Source organism: Gobio gobio, assembly GCF_949357685.1.
Source record: "Gobio gobio genome assembly, chromosome: 12".
NCBI lineage: Eukaryota > Metazoa > Chordata > Actinopteri > Cypriniformes > Gobionidae > Gobio > Gobio gobio.
The window spans coordinates 53,654,514-53,667,549 of record NC_137105.1 but is presented as its reverse complement, the minus strand read 5'-3'; the positions used below and the strand labels follow the sequence as shown (position 1 = coordinate 53,667,549).

Genomic DNA, 13,036 nt, shown 5'->3' with positions numbered 1-13,036 from the left:
GGATCACTGGACTGTCTGTGGACCATATGGATTCCGCCCAACGGAGCGCTTTACCGGAGAGTTGAGATGTGATGAACGCTACCTTAGCGCGATCGTTGGGGTACAGGCGTGGCTGCATCTCCAGGACCAGCGAACATTGCAGAAGGAATCCGTTGCAATCCTCCGCCGAACCAGAGAAGGGCGCCGGTCTGGCCATGGGACTGGCGTACTCGGGGGGGCGAAGAAGTGGTTGTGTGGATCCCGGAAGTGCTCGCCGGTGGAGGTGGAGGTGCAGGTGCGCTGGTGGGGAGAGCTCGCCGAACGGCATCGACGAGCTCTTGGAAGGGATCCGGGGTGCTCATCCTGGTGCAGTGCTGTGTTGGTCCGGTAATCTGTTACAAACAGAGGTGACACGGATAACAGAGGCAGGTGAAAGCAGAGTTTATTTGCTGAACCAGGAAGTGAGCAGGTGCGGTGAGAGTCAGAGAGAGTGTTTCTGGTTAATGCTGGATATGCTGGTGATACGATACGTTTCTTGAATGTTGAACACAGGGACAATGGATCGAAGGAGACGAGGACCAGGAGACAGGACGAGATGAGGAGACACTCAGAGTTCGTTGGAGTTTAGGTAGGTATTCAGGTGAGTCCGAGGAAGCAAGCATGTAGAGTCATGTGCAAACGTTACCGGACAGTGACTGAGGGTGCGTTCCATTCGACCGTAAGTGGACTGCGAAGTGGACTTCAGAGGGTATTCCGCCATCTTAAGTGAGATTCCAATCCAAAGGGAGCGAACATGTTCAGTCCGAAGGGTACTGCGAACGGCGCAGGGAAGAAGGGAACATCGATACATCACTTCACAGGAAGTAGAGAGTGAAAATCACCCAAATGTCTTTGCGCGTCGCATGCATCACCTGTGTGAACCTGAAATGATGGTGCAGAGCCATTGGTTGGAAGAGTTTTTAAACAGCTCTGTGATTAAGGAGTTTACATATGCATTTGAATATTCATAGTTATTATAAAAACTAGAGTATTTATGAATGGTTATGGCAATAACTGTTACATTTGTATATTATATTTTATGAATAAACAAATTAAAAGTGTTGAGAAGCACCTGAGGGCTGTCATTTTTTATATTTTACTTTATTTACCTCAGGAATGTTTACTATGTAGCTGCACTTGGGAAAGAAAGTGCACGAGATGAGACCACTACAAAGACCATTGATTAAGAATAGCCTACATTTATACATAGTTAACCAAATCAAAGTATTTTCATATTGAATGACAGGTGCAGCTTCAAATCTGTTCATAGTCAATACAGGTAACTTATAAGTAAACTTATAAAACTAATGGACAATGTTTTGATTATATGTTTTAGATAGCCTATACTATGTGTTTTGAAAATGTATATGTTTATTATATGGTGTTCAATTTGAAAATAAAGTAAATTACAATATTAATTTATGTTATATCATAATCTGCACCCGTCGTTGCCTTTCTTTGATGACGTTGCAGGGCGTTCCAAATGAGTGATTATTGTCAGCGAAGTCCACTTCAACTGATATACCGTACTCAGGGAGTAGGGAGCAGTGAACAGTGCGTAGGGACCCTGTCGAATGGAATGCACCCTGAGTGTGAGCGTGGTGCTTAAGTGCAGGTGGTGATTGCTGTGGTGATGACGTGCAGGTGTGTGTGCTCAGTATTCAGGTGATAGGGATCGTTGTGGTTGTGAGAGGGTGGAGCCTGGCGTGCTTGTAACATTTTCATAATCAAAAATAGCTATAATAAGCTTCAAAGTTTTGTAAAGTTATTAGAAATATATTTGTATGAAATATCTTTATGAAAATAAAATTGAAGTTGGCCTTTTAGCAATCTAGAAGTGCACTACAGCTGAAGCCACATGTCTGACCATGTTATATTTCAAATCTGAAGATGATAAGTCTAAAACTCTGAATTTTATTAAATGTTTATCAAGATCATGTCATATGATTTTATTTTGAGATTTCTCTAAAATGTTAACTGATGTTTATTGCCATCTCTTCTGAGCTACCATTCAGTTTATTGTCTCTATTGTTTTGAGGTGCAAACTGCCCATTCAGTTTCAGTCTCCCCAGAACACTTTCACACCTCTCTGGCCTGGTTATGGCTCTTATAATCTTAATTCTTTTGTCTTCATTGTAATCACTGACAACTCTCTATTCAAACTGTTCTATTCAAACCTCATTTATGATCAAACTTCTCACTTCCCCTTCTAAAGTGCCTCAAATGCCGTTGTTGACAATAGAAACATTTCAGTTGGTTTTTCATTTCAGTCTATTCAAAATTATTAATAAAAATAACGTATTTGCCCAGGTGGCAGGTGCATTGGCTAGCTAGCATGTTAGCTTAGCACACAATCAAAATACAATAAAGATTAAAACCATGTTTTTTCTCCAAAATACTTACAAGTAAGATGTTTTAAATAAGCTTCTGTGGTCTCATTTGGCTTCGGATCAAAAAATCAGACAGAAAATATATCATTTTACAATATTCTGCATTTTGATAAAAGCTATGTCGAATAGCATTGCATTATAAATATAATCTATCATGAATACACCTAACATGGTATAAAGAACACAGACAAACCATACATCGTCATCTCCATCGCTCATGATTAGGCTACATCTGCGCATTTTGAGGAAGTATTGTATAAAAAAATACTCCTCTGTTTAGAAATTTGACACAGACATATGAGAATCTATCAATATTTCTCCTCATCTGCTCACTTTTGAACTAAAAGCCCTGAGGGATGTTGATTTGTCGCGAGTCTTCGTGATGAGAATAGAGAAGTTTTTTATGAATGAGATCAGCTGAGGCTCATATTACAATCAAACGGTACAGACGCGGTTTTCATATTCATAACTCCTGACACATATTAACAAATTACTGTCACTATAAGACTTTGAGAATAAAACAGAGGTAAAAAATGGAAGCTTGACTCTTAGATCTTTTAAATGATGTATAGATTGTCATGGTAATTACTTACATCTGACAGTCATTTGAGCTAATTTAAACAAATAAAGCTTGAGGACGAAGGCGCCCTCAATCCGGTAACGCCGCATTCACACGGGGCGTCGGCGTCAACGCTTCTCGTTTACTTTGAATGGGTGACGTCATGCGTTGCCGAACTGAATTGTGGGTTCCGTCGCGGCGCTTCACTCGCGTTGCAAGCGGCAAAAGTTGAAGATTTCTCAACTTTTCAAGCGCCAACGCAGGCGTCATCCAATCAGATCACCCTATGCAAATATCCTAGAGCAGACGCTAGCCAATCGCGTTCGTTTAAAACACCGGTGAATGAAGAGTGAATGAAGAGTAAAGAACGATCTAAAATGGAGGAAAAGCTAATAATTGCGGTGGATAATCACCCGGTCCTTTACTACCAATCATTATTTACATACCGGGACACAAACTGGAGAGACCAGGCCTGGAAGGAGGTGGCAGAGACGGTTGGAGAATCTGGAATGTATCATGCTTGTATTCCGTCCGTGTACTCTGCTTATCATTGAATGACAGCAGCATATCATATCATGTGTGGTTCAAATAGGCGCTATCCCCCAGCCAAATGAGGAATCAAATATTAAAGTGATCATTTTTCATACACAAAATAGTCTCACAGACTAGCTGTCAAAAAAGGCGCTTTTTTTGTGTTGTGTTGTGGTCCAAGCGGCAAGTAATGTGATTAGCTGTTGTCACTATGACGGTCGCGTCAGCACCAAGCTTCAGCCACGCCCTCCGTCAAGCGTTGACGCCGAAGCCCCGTGTGAATGCGGCGTAAAGAGGTTAACCCTCTGGAGTACTTTGTTGTATTTTGAAAATTAGTTTTGGCGTTAAGTTTACAATGTGTGATTTTGAGCATGAAATTAATCGTTTTGGCAATTGCGTGATGAGGGTGTGTTGGTGCGTTAAGAGTTTATGAAATGTGTTAAAAGCATTGAAAAAAATTGTCATAGCGATTGTAAAAAACTGTAAATTAGTTCAAGTCTTCAATGAACGTAAAGAGTTGTGAGTAAATGGGATGCGTGTGAAATCCGCCACTAAAGCTGTCTGTCATTATTATTAGTCAAAGAACAAAGGTAACAAAGAAAATTGTAGCTTTAATAAGGATTAATCTTTATTTAATTTATAATTTATGCAGTCTCTTTGATAACTTTATTCAATTTGTATATATTTTTCTGTTAGACAGGTAGGAAGGGCACAGGTAAATATGACATTAATTATGGGTTAATGTGAAGATTGTTTTAAATTCACTTAACCCTCTGGGGTACTTCATTTATGGGTCACACTCAGGACTTTCAGGTCAAAAATGACCCGGAGGGCGGGATTAAGATAAAACATTTTTTGAGTAAAATCAATGAAATATATTTTTGTTCAATAATATTTTTTCTTTTCTTTTTTGGTGTTTGAGATAATTTTATGATTTATAATTAATATTTATGCAATAATTATGACCCATTTTTTCCCATTGAATATAATCGAAAATGTATAATTAATTATTAAAGCTGTATTTCATTTTAGAGTCAAGCCTAGGCCTCATGAAAGTATTTTTTTAAATGAGATCGGTGACATCCGGTGGACACATTGAGTCTTTTTATCACGCAATAGCACATTTTTTACCACTATAGTGGATTTACAGCTCTCTGTAGAAAGGCTTGTGAATTCTAGTGATTTTTACACATATTTGCACATTTTTTTCAGGTTGTTGATTTTAATATATAATAACAGATTCTCAAAGACTATTTTTGTCAAGTTTTTTGTTTGTTTTACGACCACTTCAACTTTTCAAACCTGTCTCCAATTTTTTGGGTGTTCATATACCAAGTACCAATAAAGTCACAAAGTCTCTGACCATTCCGATTAAACTACGATTTTTAACATTTTCTTTATAAAACGCTTCGGGTCATTTTCAACCCGAAGCACCCCAGAGGGTTAAATAAAAAGTTGTTACATTTTTGAAGCCTAATAAATGTTAAAATTGATAGCTTTCAATCACAGTGTAATGTTGAATGGCTATAATGTTTAAAAGTGAAACAAAAAGTCAATTTTCACCTAGACATCAGTTGCAGTATTAGTATCAGTGATAATAGACTTCATTCATAAAAAGATGCGATTAAACAAGTATTTAAATATACTGCCTTTATGTTGTTTCTACATTAATTCAGAGATTAATTGTGAAACTATTATATTATAAAATATATTAAAATCTTTACCCCAGTTTCACAGACGAGGCTTAATTTACTCCCAGACTAAAATGCATGTTTGAGCTGTTTTAACTGAAAGCATATCTTAAAATATGTCAGTGCCATTGTTTTGTCTCAAGACGCACATCAGTAATGTTTTTATCTAAGTCACGTTTATAAAAGCTACTTGTCCTACATGCTCTAATTGAACTAATGCCTAATCCTGACTAAATCTAAACCCTGTCTGTGAAACCAGGCCTTAATGTTTTTTATTTTGATTAACCACTGAAAAATGTGTGATTGATTAATCCGTTTTTTTAATTGATTGCCAGCATTCATTCATTTATATATCTTTAAAGTTTATAACTGAGTTGAGTATGGAACTGAGTTTTGCAACAAATAACACAACCTTTAACACAGTGTTTTGATTTATTATTATTTATATAAATCATTTTATTAAATGATCTATACATGATATGCTCCATCTTCTTATTCTACTTGAATTTATTGATTAAATGAAAAAAAAATTGTCATACAAGATGCACACTTCTAATAAGGTTAGAAACGCTGTAAAGGTATAAATGCCTCTGGAAATCTATTTAAGGGGTCAAATATTGTCACTTAATGGAAAATATTATTTCTGTCACTGCTGCGATAGACCAATGCACAGAATATGAAGAACATGAAAATCTTTGGGAGTCAGCTCTCCATGACAGTTCTAAACCAGACAAGATACCAGACCAAAAAACACACACTCAGTAAAATATCATACAATTATAGTTCATCAACAAAATCCCAGAAAATATTGAGGTATTATTTTTTTCAATATTGCACACCCCCAGTGTATGTGTGCTTAATAGGTGTATGAATCTGCACTGGTCTCATGGCTCAATTCAATTATGATTATCATGTCAAAAAGAATGACTGAAAGAGCGCAGAAAACACACATCAACAGTCAGATCATCTACAAACAGACACCAACATTATGACCGACTGACTATAAATTATATTTTATATGTTCTTAAATACCTCAGTATCTGCAGATGACAGTTTGGACTCTTCAGTCCATCAGAGAGCAGCTTCGCTCCTGAATCCTGCAGGTCATTGTTACTCAGGTCCAGCTCTCTCAGGACACAGTTTGAGGATTGAAGAGCTGATGACAAACTCTCATAGCAATGATCAGTGAGATTACAGCCAGCAAGACTGAAAGAGAGCAGAACACACACATCGACAGTCAGATCATCTACAAACACACACCAACATTATGACCGACTGACTATAAATTATATTTTATATGTTCTTAAATACCTCAGTATCTGCAGATGACAGTTTGGACTCTTCAGCCCATCAGAGAGCAGCTTCACACCTGAATCCTGCAGGTCATTATTACTCAGGTCCAGCTCTCTCAGGACACAGTTTGAGGATTGAAGAGCTGATGACAAACTCTCAAAACACTCATCAGTGAGATTACAGCCAGCAAGACTAGAAAAGATGAAATAATATAACATTAAAACAATGTAAAGGAAGTTGCCAGTTTTCTGTACTCAGGAACCTGGAACAAAATATTTTAACATTCTAGCCTAGATGAAAGATGAATGATGAACTACTGAGCATGGAAATTAAATAATTTTATCATTCATGTTCATTAAAGTTGCAGTAAGTGATTTTTGAGAAACACTGTTGAAAGTGGGTCGGACCAAGCACCATAACACACTTGGAGCCAATCATCAGCAGGGGGCATGTCCACTCATGATGGTGGAGGAGAGACAGTGAGCCAATCAGCAGTAGGGGGCATGTCCACTCATGATGGGGGAGGAGAGAGAGTGAGCAAGAGGGAGAATTAAAGAAAGACTGTAGAAAGAGAGATGGATGAGAGATATTACAAAAGACAAAAGGTCAGAGGAATATCACCGGAAAAAGAAGGGTTATGATGAGGAAAGAGCTTTATGACACATATTTCCAGCACTGGAGAAACCCAAACGGGAAGGCCTGAAAATGGACACCAATGTTGTGTTGTCGTAACATTGGTAACTAGTAAAACTGGTGACTAACAACAATGTCTTGCTTGTATATACTATGTGTACTGTATGTTCATTTTTTGTTCTTCCTTGTTGTTCGTTCGTCATTATTTTTCATTATTTTCGTCATTGTTCTGGATTATAAAGAAATACTAAACCATAATAATGAGCCTTAAAATATAAATATAAATTAAGCACTCAAGTGCATGCATAAAGCTTGTCACAGAACACCAGCAAAAGTAATGATCATGAATGTGTCAAAAAAAAAAAAACTGCAAGACTGTCTGGACATTTGAATGTTTTACGAGTTATAGTATGACAAGTGTGTCCAAAGTCCGGCCCGGGGATGAACTTCAAATGGCCTGCAGCTTGTCTATGGTGTCAACACAAGGCAACAGCACTAGATTTTTGGTGTAGCAGTAAACCGTGAATGACTCAATTTGATAAATAAGCATTGCCATTTATATTACGTATATGAAATATTAAACTCAACAAAAGCGCAGAGGTCTTTCATACAAACCTCAAATGTCTCTCTAGTTTAACCCCTAGGAGTCTGAGCTGTTTTGGGGCCCTTTAGAAGTTTTGACATGCTCTTACATTTGTGCTTTTTTCATTTGCTTATAAACACATTCATGGCAAAATTGTAATTACACTGTATTCAGCATAAACTGGGCTACCATAATATGCGAGCAACATGTATGTACATGCTTTTTTTGAGAGAGAAAAATGTTTATGCAAGGTTTTTTACAAATCCCCAAAAAAAGTTTTAAAATTAAGGCCTCAAAACACACAATAGATATGTGTTCACAAGACTTTTGACCAATGGCTGTTATTGCCTAGAGTTTTTGCTTCAAACTGATGTGAGAATCATTGAGCCTACTCATTTACATAAAACAATATATTCGTTTACAATTTGCAAGACAATTTTTCTTCACAAAGCCTGTATGCAAGGAGGCGTGATAGCTAATGAATAATGCTGGAATCTCACCTGAGATGACAAAAGAACATAATAGCCCACATAATGAGCTGCATAATGAATGAGCTTCTGACAGAGAGAAAAAGATGCTCTTTTTATTTAGTTGAAATTGTCCTTATCTAGTAAATGCATCTTGATTTAAGAATGTTTAAATATTTAGACTAGAAACAAGACAAAAATGACTAAGAAGAGCATTTTTTAAAAACATTTTTTGTACTATTTTTTGTTTTTGAAAGTGGTCTCATGCTAAAAAAAATAATTAAAATCAAGATACAATTTATATATAATTAATTTTAAATAAAGCAATTCTCTTTCCACAAAAAAAAAACACTTTCTACAAAACAAAACTCCAGTAATAATAATTTATTTAGAATGTAGTCAACAAAGGCCTATTATATTTTAAATGATCAAAAGATTTGACTACACTTAAAAAAATCCATCCATCCATCCATCCATCCATCCATCCATCCATCCATCATCTTCCGCTTATCCGGGGCCGGGTCGCGGGGGCAACAGTCTAAGCAGAGACGCCCAGACTTCCCTCTCTCTAGCCACTTCCTCCAGCTCTTCCGGGGGAACTCGAGGCGTTCCCAGGCCAGCCGGGAGACATAGTCCCTCCAGCGTGTCCTAGGTCTTCCCCGGGGCCTCCTCCCGGTGGGACGTGCCTGGAACACCTCCCTGGGAAGGCGTCCAGGAGGCATCCGAAATAGATGCCCGAGCCACCTCAGCTGGCTCCTCTCGATGTGGAGGAGCAGCGGTTCTACTCCGAGTTCCTCCCGAGTGACCGAGCTCCTCACCCTATCTCTAAGGGAGCGCCCAGCCACCCTACGGAGAAAGCTCATTTCGGCCGCCTGTATCCGGGATCTTGTCCTTTCGGTCATGACCCACAGCTCATGACCATAGGTGAGAGTAGGAACGTAGATTGACCGGTAAATCGAGAGCTTTGCCTTGCAGCTCAGCTCCTTCTTTACCACGACAGACCGGTACATCGACCGCATTACTGCAGAAGCTGCACCGATCCGTCTGTCAATCTCCCGTTCCATCCTTCCCTCACTCGTGAACAAGACCCCCAAGATACCTGAACTCCTCCACTTGAGGCAGGAACTCTCCACCCACCTGAAGCGGGCAAGCCACCCTTTTCCGACTGAGAACCATGGCCTCGGACTTGGAGGTGCTGATTCTCATCCCAGCCGCTTCACACTCGGCCGCAAACCGTCCCAGTGCACACTCCTCGAGGAACACTCCTACTCCTCCTGGCTCGAGGAAGCCAACACGACAACATCATCTGCAAAAAGCAGTGACGAAATCGTGTAGTCCCCAAACCGGACACTCTCCGGCCCTTGGCTGCGCCTAGAAATTCTGTCCATAAAAATTATGAACAGAACCGGTGACAAAGGGCAGCCCTGCCGGAGTCCAACATGCACCAGGAACAAGTCTGACTTACTGCCGGCAATGCGGACCAAGCTCCTGCTCTGGTTGTACAGGGACTGAACAGCCCTAAGCAGGGGGCCGCCGACCCCATACTCCCAGAGCACCCTCCACAGAATGCCACGGGGAACACAGTCGAATGCCTTCTCCAAATCCACAAAACACATGTGGACTGGTTGGGCAAACTCCCATGAACCCCCCAGAACCCTGGGAAGGGTATAGAGCTGGTCCAGTGTTCCACGACCGGGACAAAAACCGCACTGTTCCTCCTGAATCCGAGGTTCCACTATCAGCCGAATTCTCCTCTCCAGTACCCTGGCATAGACTTTCCTGGGGAGGCTGAGAAGTGTGATCCCCCTATAGTTGGAACACACTCTCCGGTCCCCCTTCTTGAAAAGAGCGACCACCACCCCGGTCTGCCATCCCAGAGGCACTGTTCCCGACCGCCATGCGATGTTGCAGAGGCGTGTCAGCCAAGACAACATCCAGAGACTTGAGGTACTCAGGGCGGATCTCATCCAACCCCGGTGCCTTGCCACCGAGGAGCTTTTTAACCACCTCGATGACTTCAGCCCGGGTGATGGACGAGTCCACCTCTGAGTCCCCAGCCACTGCTTCCTCAACGGAAGACATGTCGGTGGGATTGAGGAGATCCTCGAAGTATTCCTTCCACCGCCCGACGATATCCCCAGTTGAGGTCAACAGGTGCCCATCTCCACTGTAAACAGTGTTGGTAGGGCACTGCTTCCCCCTCCTGAGGCGTCGAACGGTTTGCCAGAATCTCTTCGAGGCCGACCGATAGTCTTTCTCCATGGCCTCACCAAACTCCTCCCAGGCCCGAATTTTTGCCTCGACGACTACCCGGGCTGCAGTCCGCTTGGCCTGCCGGTACCGGTCAGCTGCCTCCGGAGTCCCACAAGCCATCCAGGCCCGATAGGACTCCTTCTTCAGCTTGACGGCATCCCTTACTTCCGGTGTCCACCACCGGGTTCGGGGATTGCCGCCTCGACAGGCACCGGAGACCTTACGGCCACAGCTCCGAGCGGCCGCAGCGACAATGGAGGTGGAGAACATGGTCCACTTGGACTCAATATCTCCAGACTCCCTCGGGATCCGGTCGAAGTTCTGCCGGAGGCGGGAGTTGAAGCCGAGCCCCCTGACAGGGGGCTCGGCCAAACGTTCCCAACAGACCCTCACAGTACGTTTGGGTCTGCCGGGTCTGTCCAGCTTCCTCCCCCGCCATCGGATCCAACTCACCACCAGGTGGTGATCAGTTGACAGCTCCGCCCCTCTCTTCACCCGAGTGTCCAAGACATATGTCCGAAGGTCTGATGACACGACCACAAAGTCGATCATCGACCTCCGGCCTAGGGTGTCCTGGTGCCACGTGCACTGATGGACACCCTTATGCTTGAACATCGTGTTCGTTATGGACAAACCGTGGCTAGCACAGAAATCCAATAACAGAACACCGCTCGGGTTCAGATCAGGGGGGCCGTTCCTCCCAATCACGCCCCTCCAGGTGTCACTGTCACTGCCCACGTGGGCGTTGAAGTCCCCCAGTAGAACGATGGAGTCTCCAGTCGGAGCACTTTCCAGCACCCCTCCCAGAGACTCCAAGAGGGCCGGGTACTCCGCACTGCCGTTCGGCCTGTAGGCACAAATGACAGTGAGAGACCTATCCCCGACTCGAAGGCGCAGGGAAGCGACCCTCTCGTTCACCGGGGTGAACTCCAACACATGGCGGCTGAGCTGGGGGGTTATAAGCAAACCCACTCCAGCCCTCCACCTCTCACCATGGGCAACTCCAGAGTGGTAGAGAGTCCAGCCTCTCTCGAGAAGTGTGGTTCCAGAGCCCAAGCTGTGCGTGGAGGTGAGCCCGACTATCTCTAGTCGGTACCTCTCGACCTCCCGCACAAGCTCAGGCTCCTTCCCCGCCAACGAGGTGACATTCCACATCCCTAAAGCCAGATTCCGTGTCCAGAGATCGGGTCGTCGGGGGCCTCGCCCTCGACTGCTGCCCGATTCACAATGCACCGGCCCCTTACGCTCCCTCCTGCAGGTGGTGAGCCCACAGGAGGGCGGCCCCACGTCACTCCTTCGGGCTGAGCCCGGCCGGACCCCATGGGGGGAGGCCCGACCACCAGGCGCTCGCATACGAGCCCCAACCCCGGGCCTGGCTCCAGGGTGGGGCCCCGGCTGCGCCATGCCGGGCGACGTCACGGTCCTTGGTGTGGTTGTGGACATAAGGGTTTGTGAACTGTTCTTGGTCTGGCCCGTCACCAAGGACCTGTTTGCCTTGGGAGACCCTACCAGGGGCATATAGCCCCAGACAACATAGCTCCCAGGATCATTCGGGTACTCAAACCTCTCCACCACGATAAGGTGACAGTTCAAGGAGAGGACTTAAAAAAATGCTCTTCTTATTTAGTTGAAAATTATACTTATCTAGTAAATGCATCTTGATTTAAGAATGTTTAAATATTTAGACTAGAAACAAGACAAAAATGACTAAGAAAAGCATTTTTCCATTTTTTTTGTACTATTTTTTATGTTTTTAAAAGTAGTCTCATACTAAAAAAATAAATAATAAATCATTAAAATTAAGATACAATTTATACAAAACGAAATTCACTTTAAAGAAAGCAATTCCCTTTCTACAAAACAAAAAATCACTTTCTACAAAACAAAACTCCAGAATCATTTCTGACAAACTTTGATATAAAAATAAAAAAAATACCATTAGGCTATAATATTTAAACATCAATATGAAGCAAAATACGTTTGACTGGTACTATATTTATAGCATCTGAGCAGACATGTGTGAATAAAAGCTTTATTGAAGTGACACTATAATCTCTTTACACTAAACACATTATAATCTGTCCAAAACAGGCCAAATAAATATTGTCTAAACAGTCTTGGGTGTATGACATTTAATGTTGCCGCAGGACTCATATTTAAACGGTCTTTTTGCGTTTAATATTCACAGATGGTAACAGAATAAACTTGCCTGCCTTACAATCAGTTGCTCTTAGAAATTAATATATTTTCATGAGGAGAATAATCCAGGGGTAATAATAATGGGTCTCAAAACGATGTAGCTGAAGTAACGTTACAGCGCTTCACTAGATGTGATTGTATGAGTTGATGTGGGCGTTGATGAGGGGATCATCAGTTTTGAATCTGAAAGAGCGCACTCTGTGTGGGCGTGGTCGCATTAGTGGATAATGAAGTGGCTCGTGGGTGACTGACAATCTCTTTTCACACAGATTACATAAACAGCATATTTGTTTTCAATTTGGTTTACATTGTTTAAAACCTGACATTTCAGCGTTTCTTTAGACATATGTCTCATGTTTGCGAGACAAGTATTCACTAAGCTAGAGGTCCTTTTCTGAAGACTATCTGAATGAATGTCT

At 42.3% G+C, this 13,036-nt stretch overlaps 2 protein-coding genes across 2 annotated transcripts in view; both read right to left on the bottom strand.

Annotated features, from left to right (window-relative positions):
- Positions 1-13,036, bottom strand: part of LOC307135131 (NLR family CARD domain-containing protein 3-like) — a 49,446-nt gene that overhangs the window by 25,697 nt on the left and 10,713 nt on the right. The window contains exons 3-4 of the mRNA XM_079831327.1: positions 6,501-6,674; positions 6,222-6,395 (exon numbers count right to left, since the gene is read on the bottom strand). Of these exons, the coding sequence (XP_079687453.1) occupies positions 6,222-6,395; positions 6,501-6,674 (348 nt within the window). The remainder of the gene's footprint in view (positions 1-6,221; positions 6,396-6,500; positions 6,675-13,036) is intronic.
- Positions 7,564-11,970, bottom strand: LOC307135621 (craniofacial development protein 2-like; the record flags this gene model as incomplete). Its single annotated transcript, XM_079832194.1, has 3 exons — positions 11,905-11,970; positions 11,054-11,841; positions 7,564-7,583 (listed from the first exon to the last, which is right to left on the bottom strand). Exons 1-3 carry the CDS (start codon positions 11,934-11,936, stop codon positions 7,564-7,566), a joined length of 840 nt encoding a protein of 279 aa, XP_079688320.1. The 5' UTR covers positions 11,937-11,970.